This window comes from Ilyonectria robusta, assembly GCF_021365365.1.
Source record: "Ilyonectria robusta strain PMI_751 chromosome Unknown BGZ61scaffold_43, whole genome shotgun sequence".
NCBI classification, from domain to species: Eukaryota; Fungi; Ascomycota; class Sordariomycetes; order Hypocreales; family Nectriaceae; genus Ilyonectria; species Ilyonectria robusta.
In genome coordinates this window covers 242238-262019 of record NW_025764477.1, presented here as the reverse complement: position 1 = coordinate 262019, position 19782 = coordinate 242238, and the positions used below count along the sequence as shown (strand labels likewise).

Here is a 19782-nt window from a genome sequence, read left to right as displayed (position 1 = left end):
CCGATACCACTAGGTGTAGTACTTTGGGGCCCTCTTGTGGAGAGTATTTAACATACTCTGAAAACCCCCTATAAGAGGAAAAAACCAGTTTACCTACAGTCTTTATTTAATTTTTAAGAATATATAATTATATCTAGAATTTTATTTTATTAAATTTATATTAATTACTTATTCTATTTATTAATACTATTCCTACTATCTTCTAACCTATTAAACTCACTTTATTTAATTTTTTTATTTTTTCCTTTCTTAACTTTAGCTGCAGTCTTTTAAGTTAAAAATTAAGCTAGAAGAAATAAAATTAGCCCTGCAATAGCCTTAAGATACTTAAGTACCTTAGTAATATAAATAATTCTGCTGGCTAGCTTGGCAAGTTAATTGGACAATAATCCTGCAGTAATAGCTGCAGGAGTAGCACGAACACATGCCTGGTGCACCTGACTCTTGGCCCTTATGGCCTTGTTCTTGAGCTCGTGGAGGCCCGCCTTCTAGACAGCATTAGCAACGGGCCCGGGGCGGGAACAGCATGGACCTACATCGGCCTCCCCATCTTCATACTGGAGGGCAACCACCAATGCTTGGGCATCGGCGACTGCAGCAAACACCAGGGTAATATACATCTTCTATATATACACACAAGCCGTGCAGCCACCTGCCGCCGCATCTATATATTGTTATTGCCCCAATTTGAGAATAGGAAACTTACTGAGATGGTCTCTACAGAGACCAGCCAAGCCGTCCTTGCACATCCGCGTGACACATGCGGAACAGGGGGTAGAGCGCTCCGGCCCAGACCCCCCGGGGGTGCCCTCCTCGGCCCTTTTTCTCTTTGCCTACCGGCAGTCAGTCAACAGGACCGCAGCGGACCCGACACGAAGCCATATCGGAGTCACCAGAATCGTCGTCGTCGTCTTCGTCGTCGTCTAGCGGGAAGTCAGTGAGGGCAACCACAACGGGGCCGCAGCGGGATCGTACCGTCGTTGTTGTGGCTGCTGATGTGCTTGCTGCAGAAAGTCAGAAGACTGCACTACAAACAAGATGTAGACAAAATTCTAGGTGTTATATATAGATTAGCGACACAAACCCGGGTCGGAAATGCTGCTGGCGCGGCAGGAAGAGGGGTGGGGGTTAACTATAAGGCTCTGGGGAAGGAAGAAAGAAAGAAAAAGAGGATTACAACTAGAGCGCGAGATTTAATAAAAAAATCTTAAGATTAAGATATGCCTATATTAAAATATCCTCTTAAAGCTAAGCCTGTATAGTATTTTAGAACTCAACTGGTTTCTATGACGACTGGATCGATGACTCTGAAGGAGTTGGTCTTCGACAACAGGGAAGATAAACCACAGGAAGCCGCCTTTGCCCTACGATTTCGAGACTGGAAGCTTGGACCGGAGCCCAAGCAGGAGCCCAAGAAGAAGTCCAAGAAGAAGAAGGAACCTGAGGATCCTGTGGATTTGGACATGGATCGAGTCAAAAGCTTCATCGGATGCGCAATCATGGAGGAGGTCGGCATCAAGGACTCGTCATACACCGACGATGGTGGTGACGTCCGGGAAGTCGCCCAATCCCCGGATACCCGTCATCAAACTATGCCTACCAGCCAGGAGCTTAGATCTTCTGACCTTTTCACCAACTACGGCGGATTTCCTACTGTTAGGTGGTTAGGTGTTGGGTTGAAGAAGCTCCCTGATTGCTACCGACTTATCTCACACCCTGCCTCTCCTTTTGGCCTTGATTTTCGACGAACTACGATATTCCAATCTGATACCAGCATGATCAAGTTCACCCTATCCGACAGCCTTGCCGAGGTATTCACCAAGAGGGGTTTGAGATCCGCACCGGGCTTCCTAAGCTACCTGCATGTAATGGAGGAAGTGTTATCTCTTTGAGCATGACGGTTTCAGCGAAAGGGTCGCCCGAGCCTGCACTCACGGCTAAGAAAACACCCTCCGTCGTCAAGTCCGCTAAATCTGCCGATGGGTCCTTCAAGGGTATATTGGTGTCGAAGCATGAGACGATGGCTAGCCTAGTGGAAGGGGTCAAAAGCATCGAGACCTCCCCCAAGCCATCACCCAAACCTTCGCCTATGACACCGCCCAAGACTCTGATCCAGAGCCCTATCCAGAGCCAACCAGCTGAAATTAATGTTTCGATGAAGGGCGCACCGGGAGGGTCTACCAGGAGCGATGTGTCGCTATCGGTAGCGGTGCGAAGAAGATGAATATAGACACTGACCCTATGGGCCTTCCTCGTATCGTCAACCGACCTACGCTGTTCTTGCCCAAGTCAGAGACCTGCGCAACCTACATTCCTGAGGGACTGGTCTCTATTTCCCAGTGGGACAACATTGTCGACGCTGCTTATAGCGACGTCATTCCCCCATCTATTGCAAAGATCAGCCGGGATGAGAGATACCGCCGGCGTGAGGCCCGAAAGTAATGGTTGACCGTTTTACCTTGTTCAACAGAAGGAAGAATTCGTGAATGGGGAGGCTCATTGAGGGGAGGATCTTTATCGTGAGGAAGAATTCGCCTATGTAAGCGTTTGATGATATGATTCTCTACTGAGTGTGATATTTATTTGGCCGGAATCTGGAATGGAGAAGTGGTCATGATGTGCGTGACTCTGGCCTGATTGAGGACGATCATCCGATCATGGGGGAGGTATATAACTGGATAACCCGAGAGGCATAACAGTCACAAGTCTTAATAAAGATCGCTAGCAGTAGAATACAATAAGGATACAGCTGTCAATGTAGCTATATCCAGGGCCTTATAAGGTACAAGCTACTATATTATGGAAAGTTTTTGTATTTATTACATACCTTAGTTTGCAGTCTCCAACTTCAGCAGACTGAATATAAGAAAACACTATGAAAAAAAAAAAGATAGCAGAGATCTATTTCCGTATGCATACAGCCTCATTATTCTCTCCCAGTGTTCTATTAGACACTCATAGGCTCCCTCCCAAAGCAGCCTCAGTAAGTACAGCCAGTAGCCACTCTCCCTCCCCCGCGCTCTCCACTACAGTCTAATTTATCTTTCACTCACCCACAGCCCATCCTCCTTGGCCGGACCGGTATTGTGCCGGGAGTGGTACAGGAAGGTAAATTCATCCACCTTGAGCTGATGAATAGGCTTTATCCACGCCTCGTTGATTCCCTCTCGCAGTCGATGCCAAGTAGCGCGCATACGTGACATCCGACGTCCTTCTTCCTCCAAATTCTCACCGGAGTAGCTGTCAGTAAGACGTACCCACTCACACAGGCCAGGCCGTATAGTCAGGGTGTCTTGGAGTTCTTGGTCGGTGCGAAGGATGGTGAGGCGCGCGATCATATCCGAGGGGACTCGAACCGACCTGCCGTTCGGCTCCATTAGCGCCCGGTGTACATCTCGGAAGCGATCTCGTGAAGTCCGGCGAAACCAGACACCCATGACAGCGCCGTCTGTGTCGATCCTGCAGGCAAGCTCGCAGTCCCCGCCAGCTAGGGCATGAGAACCCGATCCGGGTACGAACAGTGATGGATGGAGGCGTTCGAAAGCAAAGGTAACATCCTCGATGAGTGGGAACATCGACAGGTTCAGGGGTGAATCCAGATCCGCATGGCGAAACAGCTGACCGTAAACCCGATCGAACGCTGGTGTATCGTCGGTTTCGTCGTCGGTTTCGTCGTCGGTTTCGTCGTCGGTTTCGTCGTCGCCACGGAGCCCGAAGCTTGACTCCCACGTCAGTATGTGTTTGACTGGGTACATAGTCTGCTCGGCGGGCAGGGCCTCGACGTCCGGAAGCGAATGTTCTACCAGGAGCTTGGGTAGCTCCAGGCGAGACACACCAAGTGTGTCACGGTGGGGACAAAACCGGGTTTTCACGACCGATAAGACCAAATTCTGGCCGCATCGCTGTCTGATCCTACGGCCCACGACCCACGGACGCATCTTGCAGAGGACATTTGCAAGCCGCACCTTGCAGAGGACATTTGCAGGCCAGGGATGCATCGCTTCCTACAGCTTGATGAACTCTGGGCCTCTGGCATCGATCACGCCGTGCGGTCGGTCGTCGAAGATAATGGCTGGCTCTTCTGCCTGGAATATAAAAATACGTAGCCTTAGCTCTGCGGGCAAGCGAAGCACAGCTTCCTCCACGGTTATGTCGGCCATGTCTGTGTCGGTGGACTGACCGAATCTGTTCGAGGGATCATAGTTAGCCTCTAATGACACAAGTGGCATCCCAACAGGGCATGCCGAGAAAATGACTACAGCGGGGAAGAAAGAAGAACAAACTTTCGTCGGCGTGGAGTAGGCTTTGGCACGGTTTGAATGGTCGAGTCTGTTCCAACGATCATGGTTAGCCCCGAGGGATATGAGTGGCAGGGTTGGGGGACCTGCTGAGAAGATGAGCACGACAGGAAAGAAAGAGGAACAAACCTACGTCGGAGATGGACAGAGCGTATGGTCTGTGTCGGTGGCGCACGTGCGCACAAAGAGGAGAGATTGGTGACGGCTTGATTGATGTCTGGCGATCCATCAGGAGGATGCAGGAAGGAAGAGAAAGGAAGGAAGAGAAAACAAGGCGAGGGAAACTTGAACAAGAAGTTAGTGCGGCGGCCGGGATCGGTAGAGTTATTTCCCGGCCTTGATTCATTTATGATGTTAAGGTGAAATGGGACGCTGGGTGGCGGGCGCCTCACAGCCGGGGCCAGGTTGGGGAGAGGAATACAGGCCCCACCAGTCCGCGCGCATTTAGCCGCCGCAACGAGGGCCGGAAAGGGGGGCAGTCTGCTGCAGAGGATACTGTTGACCAGATACGCAATTGCAGTGGGTACAAGCGCCCGCGATCGAGCCGCCCCGGGTGTGCCCGGCCGCGCCGATTGTGGGACCCCGTCGGCGCCGACTCCGTGACCCCGTCGACTCCGTGACCCCGCCGACGACCGCAAGCCACAACCACAGCCGGGACAAGCCACAACCCAGGTGGGGGTGGCGGCCACCACAGCATAAAGCCGCAGCCGGAAGAACACCCGGGCCGGGCCTTCAAACGCAGGCCTGTAAGAACAAAGCTGTCAACCGGCAGAACCATGACATATCCACTTTTCTCATCACCCCATGGTCTTATCTATAACTACCTACCTAGGTAGTTCCTGCGTGGATCACTCGGATCACTGTGTGCACCTCACGATGCCAGGAATCACTGGTAAATTAGGACCTGGAACTGGCTGACATTAGGACATCAGCTCCTTATTTGTTAGCACACCGAGTTCCGCATGCCATTTATATATCTGCTTCTCCTGGTCTTCCTTCTTGACCGGAATGTCATCTAAGTTTTTGGGGATGCTGGAAATCCTATTTAAGGATTTGGTTACCCCGACCCTTTCTTTTCCTTCCCTCCTCACCACCACCACCACCAAGGCAAGTCTCGCCTCGACCTCGAGTCTTGTTCCCCCTCCCCCTTTCACCTGTGCATAGCCTTGGCCTCGGCCTGATCACGCCCAGAGGTCGTCTGGAAGCGCCACCCCCCGCAAGCGATCCCGTGTCGTCCCACCCCCTCAGTACGATGCTTCGATCCTCAATGAAGCGTAAGTGGTCTATCGCCTTGGCCTCGTGGCGATATCTGACCGATGAAGTCCCGTGCCGTTGCCCGGCGCCAAGCTGCTGAAGCAGCTCACGACGCCGACCCCACTTCTGCTGTAGGTCGACTGTTCCTCGCCTCGAGTTCGTGCTGATCCCCATCTAGGAAACTGTCTCTACCAAGGCCGCTCTCTGCTGCTTGGTCCAGTGGGCTTCGGGCGATCGGGTTTGGCGCTGGTTCTCAGACTCGTGCTCGCGTCGGTACTACCTCGACCCCCGTGCGCTCCTCTGCCGGCCACTCGTCCTAGACCTCCAGCACCTTCGTCCCTGGCTTGTTTGGGGAACAACCTGTCGGGCCCGCCTCGCCCTCGTCTGGGGGGTAGCCTCGTTCCGGCTGTGCTTATGGCCCTGTCCGACATCCGCCATGCCGTCTCCGACGGTTTCGCTGCTCTCGACCCTCAGTTGACTGACGTATCCGCTCGGGCTCAAGACGCCCTCAAGGCTACCGCTTTGCGCTGGTTAAATTAAACCCTCAGTAACCTGTCGGATCCAGACAGCTTTACAATATAAAGACCCCTTCTGATTCCGATTCGCCTCATCCGAATAAAACCCGCCAGGTCTCCGGCTCAGAACACGCACTGGAGACGAAGAAGCGGCCGAAGATGAAGAGGAGGCGGGGGAGGACGATGAACTCTTAGCACTTGAGCTTGGCGCACGTAACTGACTGGTTGCACGACGGGGACGATGGGGAGGGTGGAGGCTGGGGCTGCTGCTGAGGAGAGTTGGAGTTCAATATATTTCGCATCAACCCCGGATAGTGTTCGCATTTGGGAATCTTGGGAGAGTAGCGCTGATCGGGCTGATGGGGATGCTGCTGCTGCTGCTGCTGCGGTTCGGCGAGTGATGAGGCGGTCATGTTGGAGACGTCCGAGACACATGGCTGACGCGAGGCAATGGCGGCGAGGTTCTTCGAATCTGAGGGTACATCAGTGTCGGTGTCGGTGGCGAGAGCGATTTTGCGCTTTCGTTGGATGGGTTGGATATTGGAGTCGCGAGACTTTCGGGGTTTGCGGATAGCCTTGACTGCATCATGGGTTCAGCGATATGCCTGCGACACTATAGGTGGAAATGGTTGATAGCTAACACCCAACTCAACAGCTTCTTTTAGAGGGATGCACAGAAAAGCGTCGCACAGGCGTCTTGCTTGGCCGACCCGAACACGCATCAGACTACGGGTTTGTGGCGTGACATATCTGTGACCTGGTCCCCTTGATCGAGAAGCATTTGGCGGTTGGGTTGTGACCTTTGGGCTAGTTGGTCGCTAATAGGGATAAGTAGGGGGAGCTGCAGGCAGCTTCAAGGGATTATCATCGGATTTTTCTTTTTCTTTAGAGAGTGACAGACTTCAAGGTCAGAGGGAGAGAGGTCCCAACGACTTTTTTCTTAGGGGGTTAATGAGGACTTTTGCCTTTTTATTTTAGAGGATTTTTATGAGGTTATTCTACCCGACTCCCAATTCCTGTCCGACCTCCGTCTCCAGCCTCACCAGAATGCGACCCTACTGCAGGACCAATTGATGCCTTGTCATTGTCTTTGGCTGCAGTAAGGTCGATACACCATCTGATGAGATGCTTCTCTATGGATAGGACTGTATTGCGGATCTCTCTGACCACATACGCATAGTTTGGTGCAGCTTCGGGCTGACCTCGCAAAACGCCCGTGCGACGCTTTTTTTGTGCATTCCTCCTATAGTGAGGTTGTCGAGCTGGGTGTTAGTCTCGTCCCTTTCCGCCGCTGAAGCATCTAATCAGAAGCTTTATTGAGTTTGCCGCAGGGAAAGATAGTGGTAAGGCATCTGGGTTGCCCGCGGCAGACTGCCAATTGACGACGTCGAAGACCGAAGTCGGACAAGGATCATGAGGGCTGTCTCAAATGGCTGGCAAAAGTCGCTCAAAGATGACGGCAAAAAGTCTCTTAAAATTATAACGATGAGGTCTTCGAGACTTCTATTTCTAACTAAAAAAAAGAAAAAGATCCAGGAATGATCCGCCGATAATTCCCTTATCCGTGTGCCGATTCCACCCCTATTTATCCCTTGTGCTGGATTTTGACCGTTAGGCCAAAAATGCAGCTCGCCACTTATGTAGCGCCTCATCGGCTTATTTGGGGTTATGCCCAATCTAACGCCTTGTTAAATCCCAGCTAGCGACCGGCTAGCCTAAAGGTTCCCGATTGCCTGTCACAATGCCCCCTGTGTGCAGCTCCGACAGTCGAGTGAATGTTACGTCTGGTGACATGTGGCCGATGCAGTGAGCTAGGTAACCAAGTTGTATGATAGCTGAGGAGCTGTGCCTGACAGAGGTCCACTCCTCAGGCGACTGTATATCAGCTGTCTAGTAAGAACTACTGGGATGATCCTCCTGATCCTGGATCACGATGTTCACGAAGTGATCTAGGTGATCATTCCATGGTTCGTCGAGTTTTGTGGCATATCCAGCCGAGCTGTAACATATTACGTAAGTTCGCGACAAGACTATGCCCCGGTGCGAAAAGTGGGTACGTTATGAATCTGCCAGTCACCGCCTGCCCTCGCCCCCAAAATGGACCGTGACAGCAGGCTCGTAGAGTCTAGGGAGATTTGTCAGCAAGATTTGGGTATGCTACTAAAAGTGGGCCTATTGTATTTAATCATAGGTACCTAGGTAGGTAGTCTTAACGCTGTGACCAATCAGCGAAGGATCGCAACTTCCAGGATCGCTGCGATCCCAGACTCCACGATCCCAGACTCCATGATCCAACGCGATTATATACATATATTCATTTAGCATCCCCATAGACCGATGGCCCACCAACTAGTTATCGGCACAATTATATCAAACACCTTTGACATATTACCAGACCCTTGACCCACATTACTCACACCTGACGTCCTGATCACATTATACACCCCACTGTCAGATCTCGTGATCCCGTAAGTGGGGTCTGACGGTCTGAGTTGGGGGCTTTTGGCACAGGGAAATGTACGATCAGATGAGGCCAAAATAGCCTGATTGAATTGATGATAATTACGACCTTAATAACGTCGTTATGACTGATTGATTGACTGTGTTGTTGATCATCTCGACCGGCGAGGGATTTCCCTCATCTACGGTCTCCGAGACCCCCGCTTCCTTAGTCAGGCTAGCCGGACCGGGTCCCTCCGTCTGACACACCCCCCCAGTTGAAGCCATCGCAGCTTTGACTGCAGCCCCTATCTGCCTCTACTTTCTAATATCATAAGGTTGTAAGGACCGGCAAAAAGAATAGAAACTGAAGGTTCGAACTGGCGGCTTTTGGCAAAAGGGTTACAGGAAGCTCTGGGCCCCTGCCTAACAGACCGCTGAGGCAGAAGGTCTGCCTCAGCGGTTAGTTAGGGAAGGGCCCTGAGCTTCCTGTGATGCTCGTGGTTGCTGATTTCCTTATACCCTTAGGCCTATAAAGAGACCAACTTAAGGTCTTCAAGGCCTGACTGGAGCCGGGATACCGTATCCGTCATGTCATCAAGCTCACGCTTTTCTTTGAGCTTATCCGTCACATCCACAAGTCCTAGCTGCTGCACAAAGGCGTCAAATGCCGTGCTCGTGAGGGCCTTCGTAAGCCCGTCTGCTAGCATCTTCCCTGTGGGTGTGTAATGCACAGAGATCGTCCCTTTTCCTGCCTCCTGACGCAGCCAGTGATTGTGAATATCAACATGCCGTAGTCGTGTGTTGAGCTGATTGAGCTGCTTGGTCACAAGCTTGATAGTCTGCTGGTTGTCACACTGAATTCGTATGCCCCCAGCGGTCTTGAGGTCAAGACCTAGCTCCTTGAGCAGCCGGTTGAGGAACATGCCTTCCTTAGCAGCTTGTGACAGGGCAAGTAACTCTGCCTCGGTGGTTGAAGTCGTGACTGTGGCCTGCTTATTTGCCCTCCAGCCGATGACCCCACCGAATAGCTTCATAACGTAGGCTTGCGAGCTCTTCCGGTCAGGGAGGTTTTCGGCAAAGGAGGCATCGCTAGCCACATCGAAATCATCCCCGCCGCCGAGTTGAAGGGCGAGGCCGTGACTAGCTTTGAGGTAAAGGAGGGTTCGGTCGGCAGCTTTGTGATGCTTCAGGCTCGGGTTCTGGTTGTAACGGGCTAGCTGTGAGACTGCGAAGGCAACGTCTGGTCTCGTGATCACGGCGATGTACAGGATCGAGCCGATTTTGCGTTGGTAGCTTCGTATCTCAGCTATCATGGCCCTGCCCTCGTTGGGCTGTAGCTTGGCCGTTGTCATCGGGGTACGGGCTTCACTTCCGGCGTCTAGGACAGTCACCAGATTAGCGATCTTGAGGGCATACTCAGATTGGGATAACCATATCAGTCTTTTCTCCCGGTCACGAAGGACCGCAATCCCTAGGAACCACTGCAGCTCGTGCCCGCCGGTCATCATGTAATGTGACTGCAGCTTGTGCATCAGCTTGGTGACGTCCTCAGCAAAATGCTTCCGGAACGCTAGGACGATGTCATCAACATAATAGAAGATGATAATCCTGTCCCTTATCATACAACAGGGCTCGTGAGGGACCACTTTGAAGCCTAGTCCTTCCAGTGTGCCGCTCAGCTCCTTCTGCCACAAGAGAGGTGACTCCCTGAGGCCATAGAGGGCCTTGCTCACGAGCAGGATTTTGCCCGGATTTCTTGACCCCGGTGGGGGCTTCATGAAGATCTTCCTTTCCAACGGGGCATTGACGAAGGCGTTGACGGCGTCATACTGGACGAGCTCAAGATCGAAGCGAGCTGCGATGGCGATGAGGGTTCTGAATGACCTTGCAGCTAGGGTCGAGGCGTAGGTTTCTTCGGATATCACATCCTGCTGATCGCCGCGGACGACAAGCCTAGCTTTGCACTTCAAGAAGAAGCCGTGCCTATCCAATTTGTAAGTATAAACCCACATACAGTCGAGGATCTGTGCCGTAGCTGCCTGTTCCTTAGGACCCTCAATCCAAGACCCCATCTCCTTGTGACTCTGGAGATGTGTTTCTTCTGCCTTCCTGAAAAGCTCCCCAAGTGGGTGCCTTCCTAGCTCGCCGTGATGACGAGGGGGCAAGGGGAGGTCCCTCTGGTGAAGACGATCGGTCTGATCAGGTCGTCTCGGTCCCTGCCGTAGCATACGATGCAGGTTAGCCCGGCTGATGACTTTCCCTTGATGTGTTCCTAACGGAGCCCCTAGGCCGCCGGCTGCAAAGGCAGCCTGCCAAAAGGACTCTCCCTCTGTCACGTGAGTGAGATCTTCACTCCCCGGGGACGGCCTTCCTGAGGTTTCTACCTCTGTGATCGTCTTTGCTAATAACGCTGCCAACGGTGACTCTTGTGGAGTCAGATACAGAGTCTCAGGGCCGTCATCGGCACCGTCCTTTACTCCGATATCCTGTTCTTCCTCCATAACGTCACGACCGTAGCCGAGATCGTCAGCGGCGTAAGCATCGTCGTCCTCATAGAGGGAAGCCCTAGGATCATCACCATCATCCCAAGTTCGTTCCAGCTGGACTTATTTTTCTTCGATCTCATCAAGAAGGGAAGCAATTTCCGCCTTCTTGACACGGAGAAAGTCATCCTTTAGCTCCTCTAGGCTTCCTGGGAATATCTCTTCCTCATTGAAGATGACATCCCTAGTTTAGATAACCTTGTTCAGCATAGGGTTCCAGATCCGATAGATGTTTGTAGATTCGTATCCAACGAGATATCCAATGAATGCCTTTGGATCTAGCTTGTGCAGGCGTTGAGATTTCTTTTGCGCTGCTGTTGTCATAGCGTAGGCTTTGCATCCGTAGGCATAGAGATGCCCTAGCTTCGGCTTCCGTTCCTTGACAACGATGCCGTCACGGTGGGCAAGGTAGGTGTGAAAGCGATCGTATGGCGACTTCCAGTTGAAGGTGTATCTTGGAACGCGGTTGTGAAGATATATCGCTGCACTGTAGATCTCACGCCAAAGATCCTCAGGAAGGTGGGCTCCCTACCTCATTGAACGGGATTTGGTCTCTATCACCCCCCCAGATCTCTCCGCGCCCCCATTTTGAGCCTGGGTCTCAGGTGCTGAGGGCTCGATCGAAATGCCCTTATTCTCAAGCATCTGGCCAACTGCCCTCTTCACTAGGGTGATCTCGTTATCACACTCAAAGACTCGTGGCTTTTCTGATACAGCCGTTCGAAGGAGGTCAGGATCATCATGAAGGCAGTAATGAGATTCTTGGCAGTCCGATTTTGGAGGTAAAATTCCCAAGTATACCCTGACCAGCGATCGGTGAATAGCATCAGGCTGTCAAAGCCCTCGGCATCCTCGATAAGGTGGGTGAAGTCAACGGCTAGCCGGAGGCCGGGCCCTTCATCACGTGATCTTGGGGCTCGTGAGACTTGGCTTGTTATCTTCGTCATTGCACAGTCTTCGCACTCAATCGTAGTTGGGCCTTTTATCCTCGTGCCCGTAGAGCTGTTGACTAGCCGGTTCAGAGCTTCCGGCCCCGGATGACCAAGTCGAAGATGCCACCGGGCCGCAGTTGCCTTGCTCAATTTCTCGTGATGTGATCGGGCGTGGAAGGCGTAGCCTTGCGAGGTTGTGTCGGGATCAACGTCCTCGAGGACGTACTGGTCGTAGCGATCGATGAGGTTACCGATAACCCGGTTGTGATGGTCTCGAAGGGCGTTATTTCCTGGGCTCTGGTCCCACCAGATCCCATGCCTCCTCAGCCTCCGTAGCGAGACCACATTGCAGGCAAAGTCCTTGCAGTAGGCCACATCTCGGAGGTAGAGCCACCTTCCTTTCTTGTGCGGTGTTGAGGTCGGCCTAACGGTCACGTTACCGTAGGCGATGACCGGGATCTTCTGCGTTCCGGCGTAATGAAGTCAGAAGGGCCGGCCTTGATGAGGTCGGTAAATCGTGCCTTATCGTTGAAGATATGCAAAGTGGTTCCAGAGTCAAGGATCGTTGACTTCCTCAGCGGGTACGAGGAGCCTGAAAATGCTGCCTTTTCCGCCGCCACGAGGGCAGCCCAGAAGGCCGCCTTTTCTGTGGCAAGAAGGGCAGCTGGGGCTGTCCCGACCGGCCTTTGGAGTCAATCACTTGAGGGACCTTCCTCTACCTGTGACTTCAATCTCTTGACCTTATCTCGTAAGGAGGCGTCAGAGGCAAGGTTCTGGTCTACCGTCTTCCTCGTGGCCGGATTCTCATGAAACCACGCCGGCACCTTGTTCTTAGAGATGTAAAAACATTGTGACAGCGGGTGAAATTGACCACAAGCTGAGCAGGTCTTGCTCGAGGAGGCTGACTTCTCTGGTTCCTTATCCTCCTTAGACTTGGGCTTCCTCGTCTTCCTCTTCTTCTTCTTCGAGGGCAAAGGGTCGGCAGCCTCGCCGTCAAGAGAGGGCTCATCCGAGCTTCCCTCACCGGCATGAAATGCGCCTCCTCTTTTGACCCCACGGGACCCCTTTCGAAGGTAGGACAAGCTCGTCATCTCTAGTCGGATCCGGCTTGCGATTTCTCGATAGGACAGGGTGTTGTTCTTGATAGCAGCAGCAAATTCTGCCTTCCAGATATCGAGCTTTTGCCCAAGGAAGGGCTCGGTCAGCTTCTGCAGTGGGAGATACCAGAGGATGACTTCCTTCGCTAGGGGGAGGTCCAGGGTCGTAGCATCATGCATAACGCTCTCAAAATTGCCAACCCAAGCCACAGGATCCTCAGGAACTCTAGCTGTTGCGTGGAAGAACTCATTCCATGCCATTGTAGCTGTGCTACCGGCTAGATAAAGATCTTGCCCAACAGCTTCGAGAGGTTGAGATACCAGGTCCTAAGGTCTTTATCTGAGTCGCAATTTTCCTCCCTAGTCTTGGTCTCGACCGTGACTTCAACCCAGTCCCTCAGTAGGGCAATATTCTTGATTTCCTGGTCGAATTCGTCCTTATCTAGGGTGTGGTTGCGGAGGAGCATTTTATCGTGTTCTGAGCTCGTCAGGGCAGCCGTTGCTGCCCCCTCCCGGGTCTGCACCCCTGAGGGCATCAGTCCTAGGATCGGTCTCGCCGGCTTGCTCAGAAATGCCGGTGGATCGGGATTATCGGGGTTGATTTGATCCCAAAGGAGCAGGGCTTTTGCCTTCGAGATGAACAGTTCCTTCCATCTCTGCCAATTGACAGATCCGGTCAGGATAAACTCGCGGTCTCTGAAGTTGATAGAGATTGAAATGTTCGTCTCGTTCGGAATCGCTCGATTTTATTGGGATTTTTCTTCGTAGGGTTTCTTCGTTATTCGTGGTCGATAGAGGCAATGAGACTCTTAATTGTCAGATCTCGTGATCCCGTAAGTGAGGTCTGACGGTCTGAGTTGGGGGCTCTTGGCACAGGGAAATGTACGATCAGATGGGGCCAAAATAGCCTGATTGAATTGATGATAATTACGACCTTAATATATGACTGATGGATTGACTGTGTTGTTGATCATCTTGACTGGTGCGGGATTTCCCTCATCTACGGTCTCCGAGACCCCCGCTTCCTTAGTCATCCTGCCGGACTGGGTCCCTCCGTTTGACACCCACGCTCTTGAACCCACTTGGGGCCAAGACCTGACCCATAAGAGTAGCAAGCCCTGGGCGGGGCCGGGAATACGACCACTGTATTTATAGGGGGCTGTACTGCTAGCTACTGCTGAATACCACCACTGGCATCTTGTTGTAAATGACCTTTGTGAACGACCTTTCCACACACACCCCTGCCTACCCTACACCACAATACAGGACTTGAGGGATACATACCGGACTCTGCAAGCCGATTTGAAATAATATCCTATCCCGATACAAATGCATCATTCTAGTCATCTTGAATGCCCTACAATGCGGATTTAAGCATTAAGAAAAGCTCCACAAAAATCATAGGCTTATTCCACAGTCTTCTCCTTATTGGCAAAAAGTTCAACCTCATCCAGTACCCGGTCAAATGTATCGGATTCAATGGACAGTCTCTTAAGAGCAGTAAGTAGATAAGTTGAAGCGGAGGGACATTTAGCTGGCTTGGGGTTCAGCGGTTTAAAACGCCTTTGACGTTTCGCTGGGGAGGTTACGACTCTATCGTTATATCTATTACGAATATACTTGGCTCTATATAGGAGTCAGTTGGATTGGGGTAAAATAGATGGATAGGGCACAGGACAGCTTGAAAAAAAATCAAGAAGAAAGAAGGAAAATAAAGATATTGACGGAGAGGATATAGACAGAAGAAGGAATAAGGCACGATAGAGAGATGGAGGGATGTCGGAGTGAGCGAGAGAGTAAAGCGACTGCCGAAGCAGCGTAGAGGATAAGAGGAATGGAAATAGAGGTAAATGGGAGGTGTGAGCAACACTTTCTTCAATTTGCTGATCATCTTTCAATAGAAATATATAGGTTGTTGGTGGGAGACGCACTTAGTGCGGACAGAACCAAAGACAGAGAGAGTCTGAGTTACCCTACAGTCCGAGCTGAAAGAAGAGCTGTTAAGTGAGGCCGCTGAGGATTTAGCTTAAATAAAGGTCGGAAGCACTTGATTGAGTGCTCTGGAACGTAATGGATAACAATGAATATTAAGTGAGTAATAAGAGCTGCTGTAACGGCTGGACTAGGGGCATAATATAAGACAGACTGCGTCTCAAAAGCTCTAAATTTCAGAAGGGAAAAAGTATGCCCGTCAAATGACCTGGAAGGGGCAGTTTCTTTAGGTAGTAGCTAGCACGTCAGGTTAGCCCTGATGCTACTGAACTCCAGTGCCTCAATCAGCACAATCCCCTCGCGAATGCCAGTCAGCTTGCACCTCGGGCCAGTGCCGAACCCGCGAAGGCTGCGATCTTTGTGCCAGCCAACGACATCGAAAAGGAAGCATACGAAGCCGTCGCCGGAATCATCCCCTCCAACCTCCTTGAACGAGTCTGGACTACGGTCCAGATCTTCGCCGACGCGCGCGAGACGTGCACCCGCGCCGCCACTGCGACCTCCACCGCGACCTCCACCGCGGAGGAGCGGATGACCGCGAAAACCACTGAAGCAGGTACAACAGCCGTTGCAACTCCCCTCGCCGCGGCGCCTGCTGCCGCCAGTGACACATCCCGACCCTCTTATGCGTCTATTGCTGCCCGAAACCTGACCCCGACGCCTACCGGCTCCAGCCAGCGGTCGACCCGGAGGCGAATCGAACGCGAAGTTGCAGTCCGAACCCGCAATGGCGCCCCCAGATACAAAGAGCAGAACCCTAATGGACGCCGTAGCGGCTGCGAATAGGGCCCGCGGCGAGATACCTCCCGAGTGGAGAACATCCTCTCTAAGCGGATACGTTTGTCTTGTGGTCATCGAGTAAAGACTGAGTTATGAGCGACTGTATAGAAAGCGTTGATGGCTCTATTTGGCCAGACTTTTATTGTTGTTTGCCGCCTTTTACCTATCAATATCTAAATGTACTGTGTATTGGGAAATCGGGCCGCTGATCCAAGACTCGGACTATCTAGTTGCGATGGATGTAGCTTTCGAATTGTGGTCCTCTTGTAGTGATGCGAAAGCAAGTTGTCTAGAATGTGAATCGTTAAGTCAGGCGTGACAGTTGCCATATAATTTCCACTCGAATTGCAGTTGGATGTTGCTCGGTGACGCTGATCACTGTGAGCCCCCGCTTCCGTCACTGCTGCCCCTCATCATTCCCGGAGCCAGCGTTGGTGCGAGTGGCGTCGACTTTAATTTTCGTCGCTGGATAGGGTAGCCGACTCGCTCCCCGGAGAGACTATAAATACTGAATTTTCTCAGTCGTTGGAGGCAAGTGCCCGCATCTCTCGTAAGTGCTGCGGTTCACTCGTAGTGGACATGGTAGATACGGATTTGCTCGGCTTTGAGATCCGGCGCACAGCAGGACGATCGAGCTGCGGCAATCTCGGTTTTCGGGAATTTCCAGCTGGTCCATCATATAATCGCTCTCATTGCCGTCACTGCACAGGAAAATACCACTGTCGAGCTGTCGTGTCCATTGCCGCCGCTGCTCGGGGACTTGGATAGATTCCCCAAAGGTTGAGTCTGAAGACGTGGGAAGCTGTTCAAACCATAACCCAACGTACTGTTTCTTGTGCTGACCCCGTATATAATTGTCCCGAGCCAGGTCATTGTCACTTGAGAAGATGGCCGGGTCGCTGGAGTTATACTTAAGGGATGGCGTGTAGTTGGGGCCCTATTGGCGGGTGCATTTCCGGGGATTGGTGCTAAAGCTATGTGACTGTTCGTCCTGACAAGAGATGGCAGCCGACATATGCTGCAACGACAGCTCGTCTGGTATTGAATGAATACAGCCAGCGCACATTTTAACGGGTATTTGCAGCAGGTTGAAGTAGACACGGCGAATGGTTCAGAGGTAAACTCAGTATCCTGAGAATCCAAAGCAGGACAGGCGCCCCGATCCTAGGACCGAGCTCTCCTACCTGTTCCATTGGGTGTACTGTCTTGAGGCTTTTCAGCTTCCAGTGCTGACGTATACTGCCGATATGCTGCTAAGGTTGGCGACGGTTCGACTCTGGATAAAATTATTAAGTGGTATCTAGAGCATGTGCTCTTATAGAACGTCAAGCATATTCGGCTGAGTTTAATTAAATATCCACTCTGCTTTATACCAACAGGCGTGCTGTATGTTGAACATACGCAAGGTGTATATACGGTGACGACACAGCCGTCGGTGCTGTCACGGGTGGTGCCGAAAGACGGGAGCCGCTTGAAGCTGGATGTGATGCAGGCGCGCTGTTGGACAGAGTCGAGTCAGAAACATTTGGCGAAGAAGAGGGCGAAGAAGAGGGCGAAGTAGTCGACACAACGCCGTTGACGACACTCTGACCAAGCCCGCCAGAGGATAGAAAAGTTGAAGCTGCATGCGTAGCCATCTCAGGTCCGAACCGCGCCGAGGCGATTTGCATAATAAGTGAGCCGCGCACGGTACTGCAGACAATCTACCACAAGGCAGTGAGGATGCTGTATGTGGAGAACAGATTCCTGGACTGCCTTTGAGACCATTATAACCCACACCAAGTGTTCAACGTCGAGGAGCTCTTGCTTGATGACTCCAGAGATATCTTTCATTATCTCTGAACCTGATGATGGTGCCTCTGACTCCGACTCCGATGAGTTCGGCCCTGGCGACGGCAAAGACGACACGGAGACAACTGGGAGTCCAGACGAATAGATAATTGTTGCAGGAGGCGAGGACCGGAAAAGGCAAGGTATAGAGATGCTGTATCTGAATTAGTATATTCCTGAGGTGTCTTAGTCATGCTGGAGATCTAATGCAGGGCAGTACTTACAGATGGCCTGGGTAAGAGGCGGAAAGCAGCGGGAGAACCCCGACATGCAGAGAGATCGGGATACCGGTTGGAACGACCAGGAGACTGTATGATGGGCTTAGCGATATGCCTGCGACACCACAGCGGAGGAATAGGTGGGAGGTGCAGAGAGCAACATACGTGGCAGCCGCGGCGGCGGCGGCGGAGGCATTGATGGTGAAGGAGGGAAGAATGAAGGAAGGAGGGAAAAGGCAGCGGAAGCCGAAGCCATAAGAAGGGCTAGGAAGGTGGCCCAAGTAGGCCTAAGACCCGGCTTTGTCACAGGGCGCGAGGGCGCAAACAAGAGGCAATCGAGCACTCCAACGGGCGTTGTCGCGGGGCGAGGGCGCGGCTTCGGCGCCCGGCCACACAACAGACCGGCACTGAATCACAATCTAAGGTACCTACCGGGTCTGGAAGAACGAACGCCCTGGCCTAGACAACCTAAGGGAGGCGAACCTGGCCGCCTAAGTTCTTATGCAGAGACCTGTCAGCGACACCTCCACGACCCGGAGATCTGCCAGGCCAGAGGAATGGCAAATGCATAGCCTGCAAACCTCGACAAGGCTGGTCCTGACAACACTGATACAGACTTGGCGACGACACAGTTGCTCTATGGATGGTTGTATGGTGAAAACCCCTCTGCACCGCCGCCCCCGTTACAGCCGGTCTATACGTCGCCCCTCGAGTCCCTTTGCATCACTCGTGGCGCCGCCAGGAGCTCTCTGGCCACGTCGCGCAGTTTCTCGGCGTTTCTCGTCGGGTTCCCTGTCTCGCCGCACTCTAGGCTCTGTCCCCTGCCTTCTACCATATGACTCGGCCATCTGTGAGTGCTGCGTTGGCGGTTTGCCGTTACTATCGCCGTGTTTCCCTGGGCGGGATGCTAATTTTGCTGTAGTGCCTCTGTGTCTCGACTCCTCCGTCATCGCCGCTCCTGCTCCGGGACATCTCGACCACTCTCCCGGTGGTCGACTGTATCCTCGTCGATGATGTAGAAGTAATTGCCAACTCCGCCCGGCTGGATGGAGTTGAGATCAGTTTCTCAGTCTGGAATAAGTGTACAAGCATGGCTGTCAGATACACCACTTCCTCAATTCGACAATCTGTTGGCCGTGTACAAGCTTATTCTGCTGAGCAGTCTTAGCCTTGGAGTCGACCTGGGCGTAACGAAACAGTCAATGTAACCGGGATATCTTCTCCATATCTTCTTCTCTATAAAAGGCCCACGAACTCACATGGCTCAGACCGACCTGGTAATATGTCCAGGACGACGAGGAGCGTCTCGCCCGTTTGGTACTTTGACATGCGGCTCGCCTTCTTGGTATACGCGCAATATATGTGGCTCTTCTTCGCCATACTACAGTCGCGATCGGCGTGGATGTACGTCTGGCAGCGGAACAACTCGCCGCTTGTGACCGAAGTGCCACCAGATTGGATATCACCAACCAGCTCCAGCACCACGCCACGATTCGCCCCGGCACCACGCCCGAAATGACTTTGATGGTTCCTGGCACGGATTCCATTAGAAATTAGAGACCAAATCTGGCGCAACATCTGTGTCGGGAATCCTCCCATTCTTATGCGAGCTATATGGAAGCGAATCTAAGCGCGGAATAGACCTGAGATCGAAATCGACATTATGTGCACCAACGAGACAATTTACCCCGAAACAGTGAGGATACTGTATAGAGAGAACAGGATCCTGTACCGCCTTCGAGACCCTCCCAACCTGCGCCAAGTAGTCAACGTTGAGGACCTTTCGCTTAGTAACTCCGGAGATGCAGACATTATATCCGAACCCGATGATGGGGCCTCTGGCACAGAAGATGATGCGATCAATCCAATTAACGGCCAAGA

At 52.2% G+C, this 19782-nt stretch overlaps 5 protein-coding genes across 5 annotated transcripts; 2 read left to right on the top strand and 3 right to left on the bottom strand.

Annotated features, from left to right (window-relative positions):
- Window positions 1-1286: 1286 nt before the first annotated feature.
- BGZ61DRAFT_486113 (uncharacterized protein) lies at window positions 1287-2442 on the top strand (the record flags this gene model as incomplete). The annotated part of the gene is made up of 3 exons (XM_046249814.1): window positions 1287-1827; window positions 1908-2209; window positions 2290-2442. 3 exons carry the CDS (start codon window positions 1287-1289, stop codon window positions 2440-2442), a joined length of 996 nt encoding a protein of 331 aa, XP_046095460.1.
- Window positions 2443-2827: 385 nt separating this feature from the next.
- Window positions 2828-3672, bottom strand: BGZ61DRAFT_465736 (uncharacterized protein). Its single transcript, XM_046247613.1, has one exon. It carries the CDS (start codon window positions 3573-3575, stop codon window positions 3039-3041), a length of 537 nt encoding a protein of 178 aa, XP_046095459.1. The 5' UTR covers window positions 3576-3672; the 3' UTR covers window positions 2828-3038.
- Window positions 3673-12676: 9004 nt separating this feature from the next.
- Window positions 12677-13342, bottom strand: BGZ61DRAFT_486111 (uncharacterized protein; the record flags this gene model as incomplete). Its single annotated transcript, XM_046249813.1, has 1 exon — window positions 12677-13342. The coding sequence occupies one exon, from the start codon at window positions 13340-13342 to the stop codon at window positions 12677-12679; it is 666 nt and encodes a 221-aa protein (XP_046095458.1).
- A 1819-nt stretch (window positions 13343-15161) lies between these two features.
- Window positions 15162-15859, top strand: BGZ61DRAFT_540437 (uncharacterized protein; the record flags this gene model as incomplete). The annotated part of the gene is made up of 2 exons (XM_046254908.1): window positions 15162-15172; window positions 15328-15859. The coding sequence occupies 2 exons, from the start codon at window positions 15162-15164 to the stop codon at window positions 15857-15859; spliced, it is 543 nt and encodes a 180-aa protein (XP_046095457.1).
- A 493-nt stretch (window positions 15860-16352) lies between these two features.
- BGZ61DRAFT_486108 (uncharacterized protein) lies at window positions 16353-19500 on the bottom strand (the record flags this gene model as incomplete). The annotated part of the gene is made up of 9 exons (XM_046249812.1): window positions 16353-16639; window positions 16681-16827; window positions 17038-17129; window positions 17255-17556; window positions 17633-17837; window positions 17908-18016; window positions 18067-18308; window positions 18589-18943; window positions 19161-19500. The coding sequence occupies 9 exons, from the start codon at window positions 19498-19500 to the stop codon at window positions 16353-16355; spliced, it is 2079 nt and encodes a 692-aa protein (XP_046095456.1).
- Between the last annotated feature and the right edge of the window lie 282 nt (window positions 19501-19782).

Bases quoted from the DNA above. Each gene is read 5' to 3' on its own strand.
- BGZ61DRAFT_465736 (XM_046247613.1), bottom strand. From the start codon at position 3,575: ATGTTCCCACTCATCGAGGATGTTACCTTTGCTTTCGAACGCCTCCAT.